The sequence below is a fragment of the Ictalurus furcatus genome, chromosome 11 (assembly GCF_023375685.1).
Source record: "Ictalurus furcatus strain D&B chromosome 11, Billie_1.0, whole genome shotgun sequence".
Classification (NCBI taxonomy): Eukaryota; Metazoa; Chordata; class Actinopteri; order Siluriformes; family Ictaluridae; genus Ictalurus; species Ictalurus furcatus.
This window is the reverse complement of record NC_071265.1, coordinates 24,772,750-24,798,618: the sequence shown is the minus strand read 5'-3', so window position 1 is coordinate 24,798,618 and position 25,869 is coordinate 24,772,750. Positions and strand designations below refer to the sequence as shown.

Genomic DNA, 25,869 nt, shown 5'->3' with positions numbered 1-25,869 from the left:
ATTCGTAGTTCCCCCTATCTTGAATAAAGCCCCAGTCCAAACTGAAGAGAAGCAGCCCCATAGCATGATGCTGCCACCACTATGCTTCACTGTGTTCTTTGGGGGATGAGCTGTTTTGGAAATTCTTTTGTACCTTTTGACAATGAGATACCATACATGTCTTGTAAGCTCTGTGTGGACCATGGCTTCAGCAGTCAGATGAAACCAAGAAAATGTCAACAAAATCCTACAGAAACAGCTGATCTTTATTTGGGGTTATTCCGAATCACTTCATTGATGACAGGTGTATGATTATTACTTTTGAACACGAGTTTGAATGTGATTGGTTAATTCTGAGCACAGTTACAGTACATACCCCTGTTTTTCGCTTGAATTTTGTTGGTTGCTACAGTATATCACATTAATGGTGGAAAAAAGTTTGACACATCATAAAAACCTGCAATTTTATCAGAGGTGTAAATGTTTTTTTTTTTTTTTTATATATCCACTGTATTTATATTATTACCAAGGTATGACACTAGATGCTGTACTGAAGCTATGGGATCGAAAGGAATACATACATGGCTCAGTACCATATTTATACTTGGGCATAAAAAAATCAAGAATTTAAGATGTTAAATAAAAAATATTAAAATTACAATTCTTAAGTTATATATTCATAGTCTAAACATATGCTGCCAACAGAAAACCTATTTGTAGCTAGTAAAAACTATAAGAACAGAACATAACAACGTTCAGTTGTGTGGGATAATGTAGTTTAAAAATAGTAAAATAGAACATTTAACCAGTAATTTAACCAAGGCAGAATTTTTCAGTTTTTCTGGGTAATGATCTTAAGCCTCTCATGCCCAAGTTATGAATTTATTTGTCAATCCAGAATGTGTTTCAAAGGTATAAGATAACATATAATAAGATGAGACAAAATATGATATGATCAAATAAGATAAAGTATGATAGGATAGGATAAACTTTATCTCAAAGGAAATTATTGTGCCTGTTGCTAAAGACAATACAAAACAATTAAACTTATCAGTGTAAATAAAGTGTAAATAAAATAAAATAGAGGTAAATGTGTAAATATATGTGTAAATAAAAATGTAAATGGAAATATTATTTAAAAAACACCCTCTGCCTTATCAGTGAGCAGCATTAACGTTTTAGAGAACTCCTCCTACAGATAGGGGAGGAGTTGTAAAGTTCGACTGTCAGAGGGCGAAAAGATCTTCTGTGGCATTTAGTGTTGCTCTTTGGTGGTCTGAGTCTCTTGCTAAAGGTTCTGTTGTGAGTGAGTACTGTGGTCCAGTAGATGAGTTGTGTTGTTATGGTGTCTGTAAATGCTTAGTAACTTTCTCGAAGAAGTCCTAATATGGATCCAGTCTTTCTGGTGAGCTTTTTCTCCCTGTTACCATCAGCTGACCTGATCTTACTGCTCCAGCTCACCACTGCATAGAACACCACACTGGCCACCACAGATTGGTAGAACATTCACAGCATAGCACTGCAGACATTGAGGGATCATATTCTCCTCAGAAGGTAGAGTTTACCTTTCTTGTAGTAGCTTGAGAGTTTACTGCCCAGTACAGTTGTGAGAAGAGGCTGGAGATTCCACATCAAAACCGGTAAAAAACTGGTTTAGCTCATTTGCCTCATCTATATCTTTCAAAACGACATTGTTTGTGGTCTGTCCATGGCCTGTGATGGACCTCAGAACTCTCCATACTGCCCTTGTGTTATTTTGTTGAAATGGCCCACCTTTCCCATCCTTTTCCTGAGCAGTCTTTACCAGCTGTGTAAATGTCTCATCTCCTCTTTGTCCCCACCTTTGAAGGCCCCCTTTAATAATGACATCAATCTTGCTAGAAATCGGTCAGTCGGTGAAAATAATATTAAATATTGTGTTTAGTTCCTCTTATTTATTGACCCTCTGGTTCTCTAAGAATTTATGGTCAGTTGAAATTCAATGACATCTGCTGGACAATTTCAGAACAGGTGTTTAGTTTGGCCTATTCATAAATCTTACCACATTGCTCAGTGGCCAGGCTTTGTCCTGGCCTCTGTTGTTCTTTAAGCAATGCTACCTTCAATACATGTATATTTTACCAACGTCCACATACTGTATAGCCTAATTTCTGAAAAGATATCCATCCATCCATCTTCTATACCGCTTACGCTTCAGGGTCGCGGAGAACCAGGAACCTATCCCAGGGAGTATTGGGCACAGTCTTTGGAGTCTTTTGAGTCTTTGGACTGGGGGAGGAAACTGGAGCACCCGGAAGAAGCCCCCGCAGCATGGGGAGAACATGCAAACTCCGCACACACAGGGCAGCGGTGGGAATCGGTGTATCTGATAGGTGTATCAAATGGTTATATGCTCTAAAGCTCATGTCAAACTCAAGGCCCTCTGCTAAACATGGCCTGCGGCCTTCTTCTTTAGAATGGCCAAATCAATCAACAGATCTTAACCCAATTGAACAAGCATTTAAAAACAAAAGCTGAAATCCTAAACTCTTGCCTCATATCCATCTTTAGATCTCAATCCCAAATGTATTTGTATGTATACAAAGTACAAACAAATGAATTGGCCTTGCCGTGTATATACTGTATAAATACAGTAGATTTCCATTTTTCTCGCTGACTGTGAAGTTAGTGCTCAACAACCATTAATTTGCAATCTCTTTGCTTTTAACTGATGCATAGTGGGCAACCTCCCTTTTTCCCATGTGAGGCAGCAACACTACTGCTGCCTCCCACGGATCTATATTGGGGCCTGTCCTTTTATTTTCCACAGTACATGCTTCCACTGGGAATTATTATTTGTTATAATAGCTGTTCATTATGATCTATTGTAATGTAATCTAATAATAACCTTTTACTACTACTATTACTACTACTACTACTACTACTACTACTACTACTACTAATAATAATAATAATAATAATAATTTAACATCTCTCTTTTTATTGGTTTTGCAGCTAACATTCTCTGTGCTCACTACAGTATCTCAGTCCATGCATTGAGGATATTAAGACCTGGATAACTAACAATTTTCTTCAGCTAAATGAAAACAAATCAGAACTAATTGGCCTATTCAAATCAACAAATATTTTGTTAAATAATTTAGGATTACCGGCACAGTGTGTTAGTCCACAGAAAAAGAAGTTGTGGTTGTGGAACAGTCTTAATATGTTTTATATTCTCTTAACTATGTACAGAACTTTGGTCAACTTTTGTTATTTTATATGTGTTTTATAATTTTCATTTCATTTCCTTTCATTTCATTTACTTTACTTTATGTCTCCCACAAAACTTTAACTGAAAAAAATCACATCAATAATAGCCCTGTAAGAGTTGCAGTTGTGCAAAATGGAGATTTTTTAAAACTGTAGTGCATATAGAAAGTAGGATATCGGAAAGATACTGACATTCAGAAAGATACTGACATTGAGCTAGAGTGCGTACAACACACACTTTATTTTGTCAAACATATAACTACAATATCATGAATTCAGTATATGGGAAACAAAAAAGAAAGAATGTTCTGACAGGTTTTTTTTAAAACTGGTCATCTTTAAAATTGTAAATTGCTGTGGATAAAAGTGGCAACCAAATAAGCTTATGCAAATGCCTCACAGAGGAAAGGCTGTTCAACCAGTTTTTCCCACCGACTCCAGAAGCTGGGGGCCCGATATATAAAGAGTGGTAGGCGGCTACTACTTTATACCAAGGAAAGTAAGCTGTAAGCTGTGCTTACGTGATTTTAACATTTAGTCTCAGGGAAAATTATCCAACAGTGGCTTCTTAAACTTCTGACTGCCTCCATCAGGTAGCCGAAACTAATCTTATACTACACTTAGAATACTATTCTTTCTTTCTATTATCATGCATTTGAAATGACATAGAAGGTATGCTCAATAATTATTTTAGCAATGCAAACGTTAAAGATAATTTGATTCATGCTTCATCATCTTCTTCTTCTTCTTCTTCTTCTTCTTCTTATTATTATTATGTAGCACTTTTGTAGCACTATATATGTAAATGACAATCCTGACTAACAGAATTTTGCAACCATTGGGAAAGTTTGAGATTTTTTTGTGTGCACACGCGTAGTTGCCTGTTTATGAACACTGAAACAGGTTTAGATTAGAAATCAGAATATACATGCATACATACAGTCATGTGAAAAAATAAGTACACCGCATGGAAATTGTTGTCTTTTTTTGACATATTTGGACAAGCAAACATTTGATCATCTTTGAAACAGTGCCTATTAATAAAGTTGAACAAAGCCCCAAGGAAATATAAATAGGAGTGATATTCTTCTGTGGAAAAAGTAAGTACACTCTTGGCCTCAGTATTCTCAGCTAGTATTGCCCCCTTTAGTAGAAATAACTTCTTGTTGGCATTTTGCATAATTGTCCACCTGCCTTGCTGAAATTTTTGACTACTCTTTCATGCAATATTCTTTCAGTTGGAAAATATTTGAGGGTTTTCTTGCATGTACTGCCCGTTTTGAATCCCCCCACAACATTTTAATAGGATTTAAGTCCGCTTTGACCAGGCCATTCCATAACCCTTCATTTCTTCTTTTTGAGCCATTCCTTGGTGGATTTAGTATTTAATAACATTTGCTATACATTTGAGAGTATCACCTTTACTAAGAAGCACTGTTTCAAAGATATTTCAAAGAGGATCAACGTATATATATATATATATATATATATATATATATATATATATATATATATATATATATATATATATATATATATGTGTGTGTGTGTGTGTGTGTGTGTGTGTGTACATTGATCCTCTTTGAAATATCTATCTATATCTATATATCTATATATATATATCTATATCTATATCTATATATATATATATATATATATATATATATATATATATATATATATATATATATATTCTGACAGTGTAAAGCAGTGATGTCGCTAGGCCTATTTTAGGGGGAAAAATGTTCATTATATCACCCCCCCACCCCCAAGCTAATCAATATATCGGCCAATATTTTTTCTTTTTGATTTATTTTTATCATCAATGTTTCATTTTAAACCTGTTTTAAACCTAGCTGCTGTACGCGCTACACACCTATTTTTCCGTGCATTTTTTCGGTTTACAGGCACACATCCTTATCGTCTAATCGTGGGTACCACTCGTCGGCGGACCTCCAGACAATAAGCACGTTTACATGCATGTTAAATGTTCGATTTCAATAAAGCTAAAGCAATAATTCGACTTTTTTAAATGTCATGTAAACGCTTTAGTTCGACTGGAACGGTACTGAAATCGAACTTCGAAAATCGCATTTGTTGATTGACGAATGTACACAATTCTTCCAGCATGTACACACTTTAATTGAGCCGTTCTGTTGGTCAGCGAATGATCCAAATGACACAGTTTACTGTTTAAACATTTTACGTTGGTTTTATTAATTATGCTGACCATTATCACAGTTACAGTTCGACTGCTCGCTCACACACTTGCTGCAGACTCACATACAGACTGCAAGAGTGCAGAATGTCTTCTCATTTCCCTCTCTCTATTTCCATTTTTCAATTTCTATTAAATCATGCCTTTATTGGCACATAAAAAAAAAAGAATATTGGCAAAGGTTTAACACAAAACAAATAATGACAAGAAGAAATATGCAATATATATACACAATATAAAAATAACAAATCTGTCTCACTCACTCACTCAGTACAGCCATTTTTGCCTATTGTTGGTGTTGGATGGATGGGGATAAAGTGGACTTTAATTTCTTTATTTTTATATAATTTAAGTAAGTCATATTAGATCGGTCTCTAACACAAATTATGAGACAGGTATACCTTGACCAAAAATAACCTTATTTCTATAGATTTTACTCCAACTGTTACTCTGAAATATACATGACTAGAAAGATGTTTTGGTGGCTTTCAAATGTTTGGGGGTGTATGCCCAGACCCCCTAAAAGAGGCCCCCCGCCCCATTCATAAATCTCTAGTGATGCCCCTGGTGTAAAGTCTTATGGACAGAATTAAAATGTTGTTTTTTTTTTTTTAAATTAACTTCAGGGGAGAGAAAAAAGAGGCTGGTAAAGAAATGAATGTTTATAGCTGTTATAAAGTAAGTGATAACAGGAACTAACTTGTTGTGCAGATGCTCCTTATCATTAACTGTAACTATAAATGAATACAAAGTATGATGGGACATTCTTTACCATCAATTTGTTGCAGTAATAAAGGAACAAAAACTTCGGTATATGCTGTTATTGGAAAAGAATCTTCAAGGTGGTAATGGCCTTCTGCTCCATGTTGGCCTGCATCACACCACCGTGCCTATGATTATTTTCCTATAACAACATTTCCTATTGCCCCCCTTAATTATTAATATTGGGGCATAATCATTTTTTAACAGAAGAATTTTGATATAAGCTACATTAAAAAATGACATGACAGACACTTATTAAATAAAAGCTAACTAACAGTCTATTTCCATGGATGCACTTGCCAAGCAGAATAACTGTTAAGACATTGCTGCTTGGTAAGAGAGTCATTATCAGCCATGTGAACTGTTCTGACACTTCATCATCCTCTGGACATGATAGTTCCAAAGTGGACATGATAGTTCCAAAGTGGAAAATTTGTGGCTGTCCACATATAGAGTGTACACACTACTGACCATGAACTCTTTCCAGGATTCATACACCAGCCAGAAGAGTCTCTACAATGGCTTTAATAAACTAAAGTGCTGTTGAATTCTCAAATCTGATTGGTCAGGAGTTTTGATCAATTTTTTTTATAACACTATTATTACACTTTTGAAAATAGTGTTGACTGTAATTCAGTTCACAGGTTTATATTAACGTGCTTGCTCTAATATGTTACCGATTCTATAGTAACTCATTCACAGTAACTTATATGGCAGACGATTCACATAATCTAAGTTTGCTATTATCCGGATTCAAAAAACATATAATTGTTAATATAGCATGATATGAGAGAGGTGCTGAAAGTGGAAAGAAAAAATGGAGAAAATGAAAAGCCTTTTGAATTGGTTCAAGCCTGTGACTGATGTCCTCCTTTCTGAGTAACAGGATGAAATATTACAGTGATCTCAGTGACTTTGACCGTAGCATGGATGTTGGTGTCAGATGGGCTGAACTACTGCGAGTTTCACAAGGAAGCTCAGCAATGCCTTGTAATAATTCACCCTAGTTTTGGGATTTAGTTCCAGTGAAACATCTCCAACATTGGCTTCTTTAACTTCTATCTGCCTTCATCAGGTAGCCTAAACTCATTTTTATTACCTTCTTTCTTTAATCGTACCACTAATATAACAGAAAATCAACTATTATAGTAAAACAATCATTAAAGACACCACACAGGTAATATGTAGGAAATATGTCTTCATCTTCTTCTTCAATCATTTTTGTAAATACTTTTTCTACATTACAGTCCTGACTAACATAATTATTTTGAACCATTCAGAATGTTACCTTTCATGTTTAACATTTTATGTGTAATCATGTGTCTGCACACATGCCTGTTTATGCGCACTGCTTTTAGATTAGAAATCAGAATATATCTAAATTGTGTTAACAGAATGCAAGCGTAGAGGACAAGCAAGATCTCAGGTCCTGTGTATTATACAGTAGCCTCTTTATGTTTGAAACATGGTACTGTGTCAATGCTTAATTTCTTAAGCAAATTTTAACCACAGAGTAGGGAGCTGATCCATCAGATTCTAAGGTAAGATTGCAAAAGTGTTAGTTTATTGGAAAAAATTATTTATGATGTCTTGCCTATATTTTATATAGTATGATTTAATCAGATTCAGTCAGACAGTTTTTCATTCATTCATTTTATATATATATATTTTTTAGAATAAGTAAGTTATGCTCTAGCAAAAACTGTACAGTGCAACTGAAAAAAATTCAGCGACTGGGCTTTTTATTTAGTGTCTGGATTGTAAAGATACCGATTTTATTTATTTATAATTGAATACTAATTATCAGAATGAAGTGCTTTCAGGCTGCATTTCTGACAAGAGGTTCTGATTTAGCTTTGGACCAAGGTCAGAAATCTGGATAAAAGAAGACATAGCAATTTTGGAGCAAATAAAGTCTAGCCAGTTCCAGATAATTTGTATTATAAGAATAGCTGGTGGAACTCATGAATTATACATGGCTTAGTTTTATTCCCATAGCAAATTTTGTCTGGTGCCTTCAAACTATCAAACAGAATGCATGGTGAGTTAATCTGACGCAGCAAAATGTGGTGTTCATTAATCCAAAATACTGGGTAGTCAATGTTCATTTAACCCAACATATTGGATTAACTATTAAACCCACTTTTATTTTCATGTTTATCAGAATGCTGGGCCAGTTTTATCCTGCATGTGGGCTACGCATTGTTAAATACACTTTAAGCATGAAAAACTTCTAAATGTATTTAAATATTATATAATTTAAAAAAAAAGGTCATAAACATTTTTTTATTAAAATGGATGTTACCGCAAGCATTATGATGAAACTAATAAAATACAGTTAAGTATGATACAATTCCTAAATTCAACCTTTTACTATTAAAAGCTGGAGGTGTAACCATCATTGGCTAGCAGCTTCCCTCAGAGTTTATTTTCCATCAGAGTTTATTTTTGACATCGGTGCATTCAGAACCGTTTTACAATGACACGAAACTCCCGTTTTACAATGACACGAAACTCCCGTTTTACAATGACACGAAACTCACGTTTTACAATGACATGAAACAAGGAACAAGAAACTAGACAAGCCATGGAAACTTGACAGCTGGTGACACTTGGAAACACACCCTAGCACCTCCGCCAATAACTGAACAGGGAGGGGACAGGACAAAAACCAAAACAAGTGCATATGTCCATTGTAAACAAAATCCTATCATCCATGCACACTTCAAGCACGTGCATACGCTCTCCAGCAGACGGTGCACGTCGCCGCCACAGCGCCATCTGCCGGCGAGATCATGACAAAGTGTCAATACTGATGTTAGTATAGATCACTGAGTGCCCACAGCCAAAGCACAAGAGCCACTCTTCAGCACAGTGGTAAGAAGAAAATTCAAAAACATTACAGAAACTCCTTCAAATGTCCAACATAACTTAACATTAAACACTAACATGTCTTTCCCTTTACTGAAAAACACATAAAATAACACTTAATCCCTAAATTTACTCTTCTAATGCAGTCCTGTGCAAAGCATGCTGGGAACTACGGATCCACAGCCCAGTTAGTTATGTCAAGAAAAATGATTCATGTAGTTTTAACACAAATGAATTAAGTAAACTTCCGTTTTAAATATATTAGGTGGATTGAACACAATGAAATGTTTTTTCACAATGAAATGCATGCATGAAGGCCAAAGATGTTCAAGGACTAGAGCTGCATAAGCTAAAATGTACATCTTTATGCTACTTATCCCCTAAAACTCAAACTCAGAATTGAACCATGGGTCCCAGAGCTGTGAAATTCTCTTTTGATAAAAGATAAATAAATATATAGAGAGATTATTATGAAGAGATTTAAAAAAATATGAATGAATGCTTTTTTATTCAGGCTGTCTTTTTTATTAAACATTTTGTTCTTATTTGTATTTTATTTCAAATCATTTGATTTTAATAGCTGACAAACTCTGTGATCTCACTTCAGTTATTCATTTGTGTCCCTGTGTTATGCAGATGTTTAAAAAGATGCTTTCAGCGCCTTCCAGTGATATGGAGATGCGTAATAATCCAGAGGTGGACTTTAACTTCTCTGATGCAGAGTCAAACTCAAACTCAAGAACAGTTAATTCAAAGGTCAAAACTAAAGTGAGAGGAGAGTGGTCAAATAAAACTGAATTTCTCCTGGCTGTTGCTGGACAAATCATTGGCCTAGGAAATGTGTGGAGGTTTCCTTACTTGTGCTACAAAAATGGTGGTGGTAAGTCTACAGAATGAACACGGTATTTCTTATTAAAAATCCTTATCTGTTTCAAATAATTAAGAAATCAGTAAGTCATTTTTGTGTTTATAATTATGTAATTGTATACAGTAATGCCTCAGTGTATAACACAGGTAAATTAACAATGGAATTCAATGATCAGATTAGTTTTATTATATTAATTATACTTGTGAGAGATGTTTGTCAGGATTTTGAGTGTGGAAAAATGGTCATGAGATGACAAGGACCATAAAGAAAGAAAGATAGATAGATAGATAGATAGATAGACAGACAGACAGACAGACAGACAGATAGATAGATAGATAGATAGATAGATAGACCGACAGATAGATAGATAGATAGACAGATAGATAGACAGCTAGATAGATAGATAGATAGATAGATAGATAGATAGATAGATAGATTTTGCGTTTTGCCTGTTTTGAATATTACCTGCTTCCACATAAATAACAAAAGAGGAATTAAAATAAAATTTCATCAGATAGAATAGCTGCTCCCATTTCAGAAAGCTAGGCATACTAGTCACACAATTTCACTGGGAGTCAATGAATGCTTCAGGGGTGGGTTTTCTCAAAGCTGTAATTGTCTCAAAGTTATTTTTGTCACAAAGTACAGTAATTGCAACAAAGTACTAATGCTGGTAAATCGTAGTATCAGAATACAAGTAAACACAAGCAAGTTAATTTCCCCTCACTATATAGTATAGTGTATTACAATATATAGCATATTATGCTGCTGTAAATATAAATCATTTGGGCCCAAAGGGTAAGAAATTGTCTCTATATTCCTCAGGAGTGTTTTTAATACCATATTTGGTCTTCCTGTTTGCCTGTGGCATTCCACTGTTCCTCTTGGAGACATCACTGGGTCAATACACCAGTCAGGGTAGCATCACCTGCTGGAGAAAAATCTGCCCTTTGTTTCAAGGTGAGCCTTTCCCTGTTAAATATATTTAAAAATATATATATAGCTGAAACTCACTGTAGGATAACTCAATAGTAGAGTTGCAGGACGCCAGGCACCATAGTCCTGAAAAGATAGACATCTAATAATACAGATGATGATATGTCACCTTCCTAATGTGTTCCTTGATTATAAAAGGTATGATGCAGTGGGCAAAAAGCTTCTTATACAAAAAAAAAAAATACAAAAAAAAAAACACCTTTGGGCAAAGTCCAAGATTTCTTCACTGTGGCAAACCATATACTGCTGGAACCTTGCCTCTGCTGGGGATCCAAATGAATGAGAGTGAAAGTAGATTCTACTCTGAGGCCAGTTTAGAAAGTTCTGCAGTATGCTACTATCAAATAGCTATTTAAAAGGCTGGCAGGCAATTAATATTCTCAGTTGCTAAATTAAACACATATGCACAGTTCGTAAATTAATATCATCACCAGAAAAATCATGACAATCAATATTACTATATTTTCACTATAGTAGGCTACTATTAGACTGGTTATTAAGCCTTAATCTAATGTGTATTATTCTATTTTGACTAGCTGTATTAAAAAATAATAATAATAAAAATAAATCAATCAATCAATCAATCAATAAATAAAAAACTAACAAAAAAAAAAACTTTTAAAAAAACTTCTAAATTTATATTGCAGTTGACAGCAAAGACTGCATCATATTGCAAGTGACTTTATTAATTTGCCTATAACAAATTTGTTTTGATGGAGCAATGGTTCCACTCAGAGGCTCTTCCTGACTGCTGAGAGAAACCTCATTATACCCATAACGTAATTCTTTTAGTCTTTAACCACTACTTGTGAATATGATATGGATAGGGATTTACTGTAGATTTACTGATACACAAAAAAACCTCAGCCAAAACCTAAACAAACATCATTGCAAGGTACAGAAACAAAACCATTTCCTTTCCTAATGCTTGTATTTTCTTGTTTGTGCTTGTATTTCCTAATGTGTAAGTTGCTTTGAATAAAAGTGTCTGCTAAATGAATAAATGTAAAAATGTAAATGTAATCAGGGTTATCGGGACCTCTGCAGCCAGGCATCAGGGTAGTGTTCACATGTGAATGCCTGGTGATCGGCACGCTCCCAAAAACTGGCTGGGCTCAGCCAGAAATAGCAGTGGGGACTGATTGTGCAATACCAGTTGGGAAGCAGTCATAAAAAAATAGGACTGATTCATTTTGCACATTGCTAGGTAAAATAGACAAACAGTATTGCTAGGAAAATTATTAGGAGTAATCATTAATAAAACTATTTATAAATTAATTATTAATCATTAATAAAACTATTAAGCAGGTTGTCCTGTTGAAAGGATATTTAATTCCTAGTCACTTGTCAGCATACACATGAGAGAATGCGTTTGTTTGATGAGTGCATGTTTGTCTTTTATTAGTTTGTAATCCTTTTGACTTTTATTCTACAGGATTAGGCTATGGATCCATAGTGGTCCTGTTGTATTCCAGCATCTACTACATTATCATTATGGCCTGGGCATTCTTCTATCTCTTTTCCTCTTTTAGTACTGAGCTACCGTGGGCTAGCTGCAGCAATGCCTGGAACACTGGTACACTTTTATATTATTAATACAAATCACACATAATTCAGGATTAACTAGTACAGTGACTATGTGCATGTGCTCTATTAGGAAAAAAAGTCATGACCGTTCTGCTGTGTCTTCTGTTCTGAACAGAAATGTGTGTTGAATTTGATAAAAAGGACAATTTTAGCAACTCAAGAGAGAATGCAACTTCACCTGTTAAGGAGTTCTGGGAGTGAGTTGTTTTATTCTGTAGTTACAATAAATCAATTGTATTATTACATGTATCAGAAGATAATAGCCTAAATATGGCTTGTGTTTTACAGGAGGAGAGTGCTAAATCTCACAGGTAGTGTGTATGAGCTGGGCAATGTGAGGTGGGAGCTGGCTCTGTGTCTCCTCTTGGCTTGGATCATCTGCTACTTCTGTGTGTGGAAGGGAGTGAAGTCTACAGGCAAGGTGAGAGCCTCATGACACTTATTCAGACGGTATTGATGATTGACTCAGTAAGCAAAGTATGTTCTCTTTTATTACTTCTTTTTCTGGTTTTGACTGAGAGAGAACTCTTTCTTTCTCAGGTGGTCTATTTCACTGCTACATTTCCTTATGTGATGTTGGTGGTGCTGTTGGTACGTGGACTCTCACTGCCTGGTGCCAGTGATGGCATCAGATTTTACCTCTACCCAGATCCTACACGTCTCACAGACCCACAGGTAGAAATATATTTTAAAAAAATCTAGTTAAAAATATAGGACCCCACATCAGAAGAAGCATATTCACAGTTTTACTATTGTCATTGGTTACTCTGTTGCAAAGCCGGTGATGGAAATTATAGTTTTTAATTATGTTTCAATGTTGGCCTTTCCTCTTGGCAAACCATCTTCAATGAGAAATGAGGGACCCTCTGATGGAATCACAGTTTCAGAATCCTCAATAAATAAAGTCAGGAGGTGATGGAAGCACCTTCACCTTCTTTTTTAGAAACCAGTTGAGATATTTTGGCTGTGTTTGGAGTCATTGTCTTGTTGCAACATCCATCCATCCATCCCAGATTCTTGACTGATGACATCTAATACAGTTGTACTTGAAAGTTTGTGAACCCTTTAGAATTTTCTATATTTCTGCATAAATATGACCTAAAACATCATCAGATTTTCACACAAGTCCTAAAAGTAGTCAGTGGCAAAAGTGTGAGTAGCAAAAGTATGTGAACCTCTAGGATTAGCAGTGTCACGGATTTCCCCTCTCTCTGAATGCCGAAGCATTCAGCGCGCATGAACTACCTGAAGCGCGACAGCATGTATGTCCAGGTTTTCATTGACATTGAATCTGTTTACAGTTACACGTGTGTTTTGTTTTGGTTTCCATCCTGTCTCCGCCCCTGTTATGTTATTGGTTCTTTCCTAATGTCTCAGCTGTTTTGTGTTATCTCTCTTTGATTTCGTTAATATTTAAATGAGTTCATCACTCATTTGTTTTAGATTAACTGGATCTGCTGTTTCTGTCATACTGCAAATGCCTTGTGAGTATTTTCTATTTCGTGGCATGTAGGTGTGGATGGATGCTGGAACTCAAATTTTTTACTCCTATGCTCTCTGCATGGGGTGCCTTGCTGCTCTCGGAAGCTACAACAAGTATAACAACAACTGCTACAAGTGAGGGAAATAAGCCCATTTCAGGAGAATGGGGTACTACAGGGCCAGGGGTGGTAACATTTTTGGCGTTACTGTATCAACTGTTCAACACACACACACACACACACACACACACACACACAGATACTTTGATCCCTAAATCAAGACCTATGCCCTTCTAGCGTACGTGGTCTCCAGAAAATACTGTAGCTAGTGCACTATGTAAAAGAATGTAAATCATTATTTCCAAATGGTCACAAACCAAAAACTGTCCAGAGGGGTAGATGAGCTGTTTTCTGTTAATTTCATTGTTTAATTCCTGGCTATCTTTACACATAACCAAATAACTTAGATAGTCAGTGATAGCTTGTTGTGTCTTTGCTTTCCAGGGACTGTATTTATCTGTGCCTGTTGAACAGTGGGACCAGTTTTGTGGCGGGCTTTGCCATATTTTCTGTGCTGGGCTTCATGGCTTACGAGCAGGAGACAGACATCTCAATAGTGGCAGAGTCAGGTGACTGAAGATCTAACCCATCTGCTAATTTCCAACCATTACACCTATCCAGGAAATTTGATGTGTTGAGCAAAATGTCACCCCTAACAACAATTTTGTTTATTTTCCCAGGTCCAGGGTTGGTCTTTATTGCATACCCCAGGGCAGTTGCGATGATGCCTGTTCCACAACTATGGGCCATTTGTTTTTTCATCATGATAGTTCTGCTGGGTTTGGACACAGAGGTTAGCAGAAAAAAAAAACTCAGTTAAATGTATTATTTACGACTATCCACACTTTATTGTATAAAGAATTTGATGTGAGTGTAAATTTTTATGTCTTTTTTTGTTTTGCACCCCTCTGTTTAGTTTGTGGGTTTGGAAACATTAATGACAGCTATAACTGACCTGTACCCTTCCTACTTACTCCTTGGTTATCGGCGCGAACTTACCCTGCTCTTCATCTGTTTTGGGAATTTCCTCATTGGCCTGGTTATGGTAACAGAGGTTGTTATGCTTTCTTCATCAACCTAGATGAAATGTCATTTTGCACTTTATTATCATTTCACTTTTAAAACAATTCCTCTAAATGCTTCTATATTAAATTTTAAGTGTCTTTGGGTAATAGGCTAAATTTGGGCCAGCAGATATACTGTACGACATAGATACTAGGTTAAAACATTTCTTGCTATTTCCTGTGGTAAGCTTTTAAATGTTCCTGTAAACATAATGTAGTCAAAATTACTTTATCAGGCAGTTCTTCCCCATGGTCTCACTTTTGACTCTACGTTTCATCCTCTAGGGTGGCTTGTATATTTTCCAGTTGTTTGATTACTATTGCTGCAGTGGGATGACACTTCTGTTATTTGCCATTCTGCAGTCAGTGTGTATAGGGTGGGTGTATGGTGAGTCCTTCACAGTTTACCTTTACAGTCTGAGAACAGTGCATGTTTTGTGGGATGTAAATTTATTTTGCAGAAAGGTGAGTATATATTGAGTAAAACACATAGGTTAATGATGGTTATGACAATATATTATTAATTTTTCATAGGGGCTAATCGCCTGTATGACAATATTGAGGACATGATTGGCTATCAACCATTGTTCTTAATAAAGTACTCTTGGAAATACATCACTCCTCTAGTCTGTACTGTAAGTATCTTAAAATATGTTATGACTTTTTTGGTTACTTTAAATGAAATTACTGACTCAACACATTTGCTACTGATAAGGGTTAGGGTTAGGGTTAGGGCCCATACATTTCATGATCATGTCTTTATGTACTGTAGCTTTGCTGCCCAACACTGCATGCACGTGACATTTATGACATTTGAAATGAGGAAATGACTAATCATTCATTTAAGATCATGTTCATTTTCAAGATCATTGAACTGTCATACAAACTTTCAGACTTTTTGGTGAAAGTAGCCTGAGACGGTGTTTTCTGATAGGTTAGGAAAGTTAGATAAATATGACCATAAATGTGTGATACAGTTTCAACGGCTTAATACCCAGTGGTTAATAAACATAGTTCAAGCCACTGGTCCTCACATTGACCACAAATAAATAATTAGAAATCTGAAATATTACTCACATGAAACCACAAGTTATGTCATGATGCCAAAAGCATAGTAAAGAGTTCGAATTCGCAGTGAGTGAGTGCTGTGGAAGTGCTTAAGTGTGAGTGTGTGAGTGCGCCTGATTGAACTTAGGTGTGCGTGACCAGTAATTGGATGACTGCCGTGATGTTCTCTGGGAAATTGAGTCCACCTCCGATTACGGCGTCGATGTGACACCCTAGTGCAAATGTGAACCTTAGTTTGGGTTTGAATACTTACATTATTGAGTGGTGTGGTTAGGCAACTAGCTGTGATTTTCTGCTGGTTTGGTGAACTGCTTTAATTTCTGCTAAGAACCTGTATGCAAATGTATGCAGTGTAGCACAGTGATGTTTCTCATTGTTACATATAGATAGATTTCTCATACAGGTCCATATATCCTGTAACAAATAACTAGATGGATTGCAGAACAAGAACTAAGTGCACAATAGGTTTTACTGTATGTATGTATGTATGTATGTATGTATGTATTTAGAGTGCCAAGAATCCACAATTCATAACAAAATATAATTAAGAGGTTAAATAGACAGATATAATGCTAATACAATGAGCAAACGAATGCTTGACAAGTTTTCCAGCTATAGACACTAGTAAAGTACATTATTCATGCAAAGCTGTGTAGTCTAAGCTCATAATTGGATCAGTAAAATGTTACAATTTATGTGATAAAACTTCTTACTTGTTTTGATCAGTCATTATATATGTAAAAATATATTGTTGAACAAAAAACTGTAGAAAATAAAAAACATGTCCTGTAGAATATATCAGATTAGTTAATTGAGAAGTCTAATATAATATTTATTTATTTCACTTTTTCATATTCAGATGGGAGAATTGTAAACAAAGCCATGCACAATAACATTAGCATAACTGATGAACCATTTACAAAGTTATTGTGTTTACCAGCCTAACATCAACAGTGGTCCTGGAATCTATCCTGGTTTCTCTGCAAAATGTTACATTTGTCATGTTTGTTTAAAAAGAAACACTACACATAATGCAAGAGACCTTTATTTATCTATGCTGTGCTTCACAAAGTTGAGAAGTTTTTGGATGTTAAGATTTTCATGATTTCATCTTTTGAGAATGGGCCTAAACATAAAACACCCAGCGAAGCTAATGCAAGAGCGAAAGTGAAGGTACTTGGGAGGGTCATTCTGGCCCAGTGTGAAGTGCTAAACCTAACAGCATTGATTATTAGTGACTATTTTGTAAATATACTGAATGTTTTTAGCTTTGAATTTTACAAGTATCCTTTTTCTTTAGGGTACATTTGTGTTCTCTCTGGTCAAATTCACTCCTCTGAAGTTTAACAATATAACTGAATACCCCTGGTGGGGCTATGCTATTGGCTGGTACTTCACACTCTCTTCAACTCTATTGGTTCCTCTTTGGATGATCTATGCTCTCCTCACTTCCACTGGCTCACTGAGACAGGTATGTTCCATTGCAGGCTAAATGTGAGAACACTGACAGATTATTGCTCTTCCTTATATACCCTTCCTTATTTACCGTATGTGCTTAACACAGGAAACTTACTCAATGAAATTGATTTCTTATTGTTATTACTTCCAGTTACTTATTGTAACTTCTAACCTTTGACCATCCTTAGAGATTACATGCTCTCTGCACCCCAGAAATAAACCTTCCTCATAACTCAAGCAGAAGAAAAAACGGTTCAACTTTTATTAGCTTTACAGCTGTACCACGAGGGCAAGAACATCCTTGAAGTAAAAGCATGGTGTTTGATTTGGGGTACTTGTCTACTATAGGGGTACTTGTTTATTTGTCTCATTGTACATCAGCTCCTGAACATAAATTTTACACACTGTCATTTGTTAAACAGTTTCATGCAACAGTTCTATTCTACAATATTAGAGTATTTCCGGTTACTCTGTGTACATCAAGACCAGATAACATATTGCATGGAATTAATTATGTTTTTGCTAAATGAATCTACATTACTTTGATATGGCAACAGACTGATGTATGTAATGAAGGCCAAAAATCATCTATGTATATTTGATAGAATTACAGTAGATTTTAGTTTATTTCTTTACAGTTGCTTGTTTCATAACAGTGCAATAGCCAGTGCTTGTTTAAATACATGTCTCAGTGTTCTGACAACACAGACTCTTTAAAGGGCCCTCCAGAATCATCCGCACCCTTGATAACGATAAGTACAAAGAAAAACCTTTGTCTAGCATCTTTTGTGTCATCTTACACTTAAAGTATTAAAAAAAATGTAACCTTTCAGTGAGGTAACATTATTTTTAAAAACCTTAAGCATTAAAAAAAACCTGTGTCACAATTATTGCCATTCCTATAATTTCTCATTAACAAAATCCACGTGACATATAGTTTAGACAGCATTGCTACATCCTTGCTAAGATTGAGCTCTGACCTAGAGGGTTAGTAACATGGGCTGAATATAGGTGTTGTAGAGCTGTGTAGGTGGAGCAGAAAGTGTCTATAGAACTTAGACAGTTAACAGAATTACAGTTGATAGAATCAAAACCCAATACAGGCCATTTTAAAACAACCAATTATAAACAGATTTATCTTAGCTTCAATTTACTATATCAGAATTGCAGTTGGTCAAAACATTATTTACACCGAGTTGATTGTCTCTTTAAACAGTCTGGAAGATTGAAATTGTTTAAAAGCTTCTGATTGGCCAATTGTCATAATGAGGAGTAAATTGGATTCAGTGCCTTTTTGCACTTGACAACATGGGAAAATCCCAACAACTCAGCCAACACCTCAAAAAAAAAAATCATGGACCTCCACATATCTGATTCCTCCTTATGAGCAATTTCTAACCAACCAAAAGTACCATGGACATCTGTACAAACAATTGCAAACATATACATTTTGGGACCACACAGACACTGCACGATTCACGAAAGTATCATAAATTAACTCTGAAGGATGAACAAACTTTGGACTGAAAGGTTCAACTGAACTACAAAACAACAACAAAAGAACTGGTGAAATGGAGGCATCAGATACCAACGTTCAGACTGGAATTATAATTGGGGCTAGGTGGGGCTGAAGCCTTAGGCCGTGATCTCGGACGAGGCTAATGGTTAGATGCTCTAAAGCTCATGTCAAACTCAAGGCCCCCTGCTAAACACAGCCTGCTGCCTTGTTTCATTCAAACTATAAAAAAAAATATTGAAAAGTATGGTAGTACAAGACTACTGAACTACTACTGAACTAAACTATTACTGACCACACTATCTAGTATTCACAGAAGATCCATACCTGCAACAACCACCTGCATTCTGCACAGGCCACTGTACCACCCTGTTTCATCTCACAGCACTGAAACACTGGTTAAAATCCACACCTATCTGCTGCACCGGATGCAAGCAGGTCCCTGTCTAAGCACAATTTAGAAACGCATGGCCAGGAATTGATTTCAAGAAAGACGAGGAAATATACTAAATAAAATCACCATGTGATCTTCATCTGAGAAGTGTGAACACCTGTACACTTCATGTTCATGCATTTATTCAGTCAGCCAATCATGTGGCACCAAAAAATCATGCAGATACAATTTATTTCATCTGGGAAACATATAAATACTTTATATATCTTCTGATTGGCAGTACTAAATGAAAAAAATATATATCTTTCAGCAAAATAACAATTTTCACTGGTCATCTTGTTCAAAAGTTTACATCCCCCTTAATCTAGTGTGGTTGCCTTCTTGAGCATCAGTGAATGTTTGCACCTTTTGTAATAGTTGTGTATGAGTCAAAAAGATGGATCTCAACATCATGTAGCCACTGTTGGAAAGGGGTGAAATATGCAGAAGATGCTGGAAAAGAAAAGAATGTGCAGGACCTGGAAGATTTTTTCTGAAGAACAGTGGGCAGTTTAACTGAATAACTAACAAATAAAAAACAAAATGCAATTTTGTTCTCAGAATTCTGGTTGAAGCCGTTGATAGCTTCCTTTTTCTGCCCCGTCCAGGTTACTGCATATATTTTCTACCTCTAGCCAGTTCAGGTATTTCATGTGTTCCAGCTCAAGCACAAATGGTGCAACTAATGAAGCCCATGAATAGTTGCATCAGGTGTGCTTGAGACAACACCTGTTTTGCATATTTGTGCTGTTGTGAGAGAGTCTATTCAGGGGGTTGAATAATTTTGAAACTGGAGAAATCATTACAAGTTGCATTTTCAGTTGAATTTGGGGAAACCACTTGAAGCATTCATTGTGTTGAACTCTTTCAATCATTTTGTTTGATTTGTTCATTGCAAACAGCTGAAAGTCTGTTAATTTTGACAATAAATCTGATTTGCAATGGGGGATGAATAATTTTGAATGCAACTGTACAGCATATATATAAGCTATCACTGTGCAAAAGTTTTAGACACATGCAGAGAATACTGTAGAGCAAAGATGATTTCAAAAATAATGAAATTAAATGTTTCTCCATTTCAAAATAAATATATAATGAGCAGTAAACAATAATGAATGAAACAAAGGCAATATTTGGTGTGATGACCCTTTGCTTTAAAAAAAAAAAGTAGTCTCAGGTAGAATTAGCCTAGTGCAGTTTTACAAGGAAATGAGCTGTACGTTTTACTGAGCATCTTGCAGAACCAGACACACTTCTTCTGGAGACTTTGACAATCGCACTTGCTTCTTATTTTTCCAGCAGCCATCATTATGTTGTTTTTTTTTTTTTTTTGAAAAGTGTCTTTTACATAATATAAAAGACACTTTTATTGTTGCTAGGTGGCTGTTAAGCTAACTCAGTTGTTTGCTAGGGTATTGCTACTTGTATGAACAGTTAAGCATGAAAATGTTAAAAGGCTAAAGGCTATGTTAAAATGTTGCTAGCATATTCAGGTTGGTTGCTAGGGTGCTGCAAAGTTGTTGCTATGCTAACCCAATTAGTTGATAGATTGTTGGTAGGTGGTTGCTATGCAAAATGATTTGGTGTCTAGAGTGTTGCTAGGTGGTTGCTAGGCTAAACCAGTTGATTGCTAAGTTGTTGCTAAGTGGTTGCTAGGCTAACCCAGTTGGTTGCTATAGGTGTTGCTAGGTCCCTGTTTGGCTAATCCAGATAGTTGGTAGAGTTTTGCTCGGTGATTGCAATGACGTTCCAGTTGGTTGCTAAGGTGTTGCTAGATTCCCCCTGTGCTACGTAATGATAGTAACGCTAAAATAATACAGTCGAAAAAAAAAAACCCCTCATATTTTGCCCTTTCATATGTTGTTTTCCTGGAGAAAATACTTTCCATGTGTGATTAATTCTAGGTATGTGACCTAACAATTTTTGCATTTTGAGTACAAAGCAATCATTAAACTGACATATATAAAACTGACATTTGTATGCCTGCTGCACGGCCTCAAAACTTGAGCAAACTTGATACAGTGCCCATTTATAAACCCCTTCGTGCTTAAGCAAGCTTCTCTTGCTAATGATTGTTTATTTTTATATAAAATAATTGTTTATTCAGAACTATTTTCAGACTTGAAAAAATCGTCCCAGGATATTGCTTTCAAATGGCTCCCTAACAATTTTCTAAAATAACATATACTACATATATATGCATTATGTGCCTCAGTTAGTGTTACAACATAGAGCAACACTACTGCACAGTTTCTACAGTGCTTTTATGTTTTGCTTGTGTAGCAATGTGGCTCGTTTCGTAACAACTACGCCACGTGTAGCAAATGGCTCGTTTCGTAACTACACCACGTGCAGCAAGTGGCTCGTCTCGTTCTTCACACCGACTACGCCACCCCGAGAAAACGGGGAAAACAACCCAAATAAAGACATGCATATACATGTCAGAACAGGCAAGAGGCATGGGTTTCCATACAAAAATACATTTTATTTTGAAGTTAAAAAGACTGGCCAAGAATTATTTTTTTTAAAAAGCCAACGCAGTCAGGCATTGGTCAAATAAATGAGTCACAAAAGGAAAATTAACAATAATCATAGGAGGGCTGAGGCTTCCTGTATGAAGGGCAGGCTAGTACGACAGGACCAGCTGTACAAAAGGGAAAAGCACCCCACTAATCAGAATCATACCCACAAAATTCACTGCAAATAAACACAGCAATAATGACGACCCTTAATTAAGTAAAGCCTAAGGTGCAGCAAAGAACTCCCCCCAGCCTCAGGAAGCACTCAGCTCCTACAAGGAGAAAACAAAAACACAAAGTCAATTACAATATGCTCAAAGCAGACAAACAAAAGAATAAAACAAAACTAAGACAAACTTACTGTCACAAAAACACAGATAACCCCACACTCAAACTGATTACAGGTAGGAAGTGTACCAAAGCCACTACTACATAGCAGTATCAGTATAATTGATAAACACAGTTGAATTAAAGAAAGCTGATCTTAGTGACAGTAACCAACACAAAACAAAATAAAACCAAATCAAAGCACAACAAAGCGGCAACGTGGCTCCACGAGTGAGGGGGAGGAGCTATACCGAAATGACCACATCTCACTCAGCCCGCCTTAACGCATGCAAATCGAGGACCCTAAGAACAAACAGGTGTTACAACCTCAATTGGGAATGCATGCAAGATAGTTTAGCTCCAGTTGATTGGCCTGGTTATGGTAACAGAGGTGATTAATTTTAAGTCTAGGCTTAAAACGTATTTGTTTACTCAAGCCTACCCTGACTAGATTCTGTTCTACTACTTCGCAGTCATAATTATCTTTTTTCTCCCTCTCTCCTTTCGCCGAGCCCCACATGAATTTATGGAGATACTAGAGATCCAGATCCTTTCTGCCTCTGGATGGAGCTCAAATCTTCTCTAATTCCAGACTGCTGGGACTACGGCTGCTCCTAAGGCCATACAGACTTCATATAAATCCATAATGAACTTTTTCACACTATCTGTTGTTACCCAGATGAGGATGGGTTCCCTTCTGAGTCGGGTTCCTCTCAAGGTTTCTTCCTCTTAAAACATCTTAGGGAGTTTTTCCTTGCCACCGTTGCCACTCAGTGGCTTGCTCAGTTGGGATAAATTCGCACCTTTAATATCTGTATACCATGTTGATATTTCTGTAAAGCTGCTTTGAGACAATGTCTATTGTAAAAAGCGCTATACAAATAAAATTGAATTGAATTGAATTGAATTAATCATTCCTGCCCTGGGCTGAGAAGCCATCTTGAAATTACTTTTCCTTTTTAAACACAAATGTAGGCTTCTTATAAAACCCTTAGTTTCAACAGTCAGTATAAAATCGAATTGCACTGATGTTACATTAAAAATGTAAAAATGAAACTGAATGATAGTGTTTATTTTTGGCCAATAACCTTTTTAAGACAGTTCTCATATCTCTTGAATTGTAAGAAGTACTTATTCTTTGCCGTAATCCCTTTTCCTTATTCTCACTCTCGGTTTCATCCTCTAGGGTGGCTTGTATATTTTCCAGTTGTTTGATTACTACTGCTGCAGTGGGATGACACTTCTCTTATTTGCCATTCTGCAGTCAGTGTGTATAGGGTGGGTGTATACTGAGTACTTAAAGCATTTACAGTTTTTGGGCAGATTCAGCTTGCAGAAAGGTGAGTATGTAGAGAGTACAACATATTCAGTAGGTTAATGATGGTTATGACAATGTATTACTCATTTTTCATAGGGGCTAATCACTTGTATGATAATATTGAGGACATGATTGGCTATCGACCATTGTTCTTAATAAAGTATTGTTGGAAATACATCACTCCTCTAGTCTGCACTGTAAGTACCTGCAGATGTGTTCCGACTTTTTGGTTACTTTAAATAAAATTACTGACTGCTAAAACATATCTGCTAATGATAATAGACATAGGGCCCATAAATTTCATGATTATGGCTTCATGTAGGAAAAAAGCTATAAGATTGCAGCAAAACGTATTCTGTGTATTTTTGGGACCATCGGCACAAGTAGTTCCATGGTATTAAGCGGTGCAGATTAGAGCTAAAATTAAGATTATTTTGCTAATTAGTTAATATATAAATATTTTTTCAGAGAAATATTAAATACCGTAAGGATTTATTTGTACCATTTCATTCAATTAATACTTCTACAGGACTCTTAACTATGTTTAATTAAAGCAAATAGCTTTGCCCAAAACTGTATGGATGTGCTTTATGACTTTCGAAATGAGAAAATGTTTGTCTCGTAGATCCCATTCATTTTTGTGATCATGTTCATTTTCAAGCCGTTGAGTTATTGAGTTGAGACTGTTTGAATTTTGTGATAGGGTTAGGAAAGCTAGATAAATATGAACATAAATGTGTGATACAGCTAGAAAACCGGATAGTTTTCAACAACTCAATACATAGCAGATAATAAACATGATTCATGCCACTGTTCCTCACAGTGACCACAAACAAATGATTAGAAATGTGAAATATTACTCATGTGGAAACACAAGTATACAGTGCATCCGGAAAGTATTCACAGCGCTTCACTTTTTCCACATTTTGTGGAAACTGCGGGACCTTATATAGACAGGTGTGTGCCTTTCCAAATCATGTCCCATCAACTGAATTTACCACAGGTGGACTCCAATCAAGTTGTAGAAACATCTCAAGGATGATCAGTGGAGACAGGATGCACCTGAGCTCAATCTTGAGTGTCATGGCAAAGGCTGTGAATACTTATGTACATGTCCTTTTTTTGTTTTTTTATTTTTAATAAATTTGCAAAGATTTCAAACAAACTTCTTTCACGTTGTCATTATGGGGTATTGTTTGTAGAATTTCGAGGAAAATAATGAATTTAATCCATTTTGGAATAAGGCTGTAACATAACAAAATGTGGAAAAAGTGAAGCGCTGTGAATACTTTCCGGATGCACTGTATGTTATGAACCCAACAGTATAGGGTCACTTTCTGATGTGCGCCACCATTTCCATCAAATGTGTTTTGGGCACAAATAAAGTGTGCCATATCATGTTTTATAACACAGCCCAACTAATCAATAATAAAATTTGTTGCCATCTATTTTATTTATCAATTTTGTCTGTTAGCCATTCCAGCCCTATATGAGGCAGCAAAGACAGATGCAGTTTCAGGTGAACACTATTTGAAAAGCAGGCAGACAAATCCAGTAAATAAAGGCTTGGTATGTCACCAAATAATTGCAAGAGGATACTTTTCAGTGAATAAAGCTACGTTAACACATGCATTGATTTTATTGCTGCAAGCCACCAGAAGGTGTGCTATGAAATCGACGGTGGATGTTCCTACGAATGGTTGCCATAGTAACATTTATCATTTACTCACAGGCAGCATCGCGGATAATGGCTCCCCGAGATGATTTTGGGGAACTGCTTTCTAGGACATTAACTCACTATGAATGTGTTAATTACCTGTGATTTCAACATCCATATGGACGTAATCTCTTATCCATCGACTGTCAGCTTCACAGGGTTATTAAACTCATTTGGCCTTATGCAGCATGTATCTGGCCCCACTCACAAACATGGCCATACACTGGATCTGGTGATTTCTTATGGTTTAGCTATTAATGAACCAAAGATAGTCAACATTGTAATTTATGACCACTATTGTGTCTTCTTTGAAATTGTACTAACATTGGGAGTGATAAGAGGACTGTCACTAAGTGCTATCTCTCTGCGGATACA

The 25,869-nt window shown here is 36.1% G+C and overlaps 1 protein-coding gene across 2 annotated transcripts; it reads left to right on the top strand.

Moving 5' to 3' along the window:
* The first annotated feature begins 9,754 nt into the window (after nucleotides 1–9,754).
* Nucleotides 9,755–18,068, top strand: LOC128614897 (sodium- and chloride-dependent GABA transporter 2-like). Of its 2 annotated transcripts, none has more exons than XM_053636594.1 (14): nucleotides 9,755–9,962; nucleotides 10,776–10,910; nucleotides 12,382–12,522; nucleotides 12,649–12,730; nucleotides 12,822–12,954; nucleotides 13,074–13,208; nucleotides 14,047–14,150; nucleotides 14,519–14,643; nucleotides 14,755–14,867; nucleotides 14,991–15,119; nucleotides 15,424–15,526; nucleotides 15,673–15,773; nucleotides 17,507–17,677; nucleotides 17,853–18,068. In XM_053636594.1, the coding sequence occupies exons 1-14, from the start codon at nucleotides 9,755–9,757 to the stop codon at nucleotides 17,967–17,969; spliced, it is 1,797 nt and encodes a 598-aa protein (XP_053492569.1). In that variant the 3' UTR covers nucleotides 17,970–18,068. The 2 variants fall into 2 exon arrangements, with proteins under 2 accessions (XP_053492569.1, XP_053492568.1); XM_053636593.1 differs by having other exon boundaries at nucleotides 14,991–15,128.
* The last annotated feature ends 7,801 nt before the right edge of the window (nucleotides 18,069–25,869 follow it).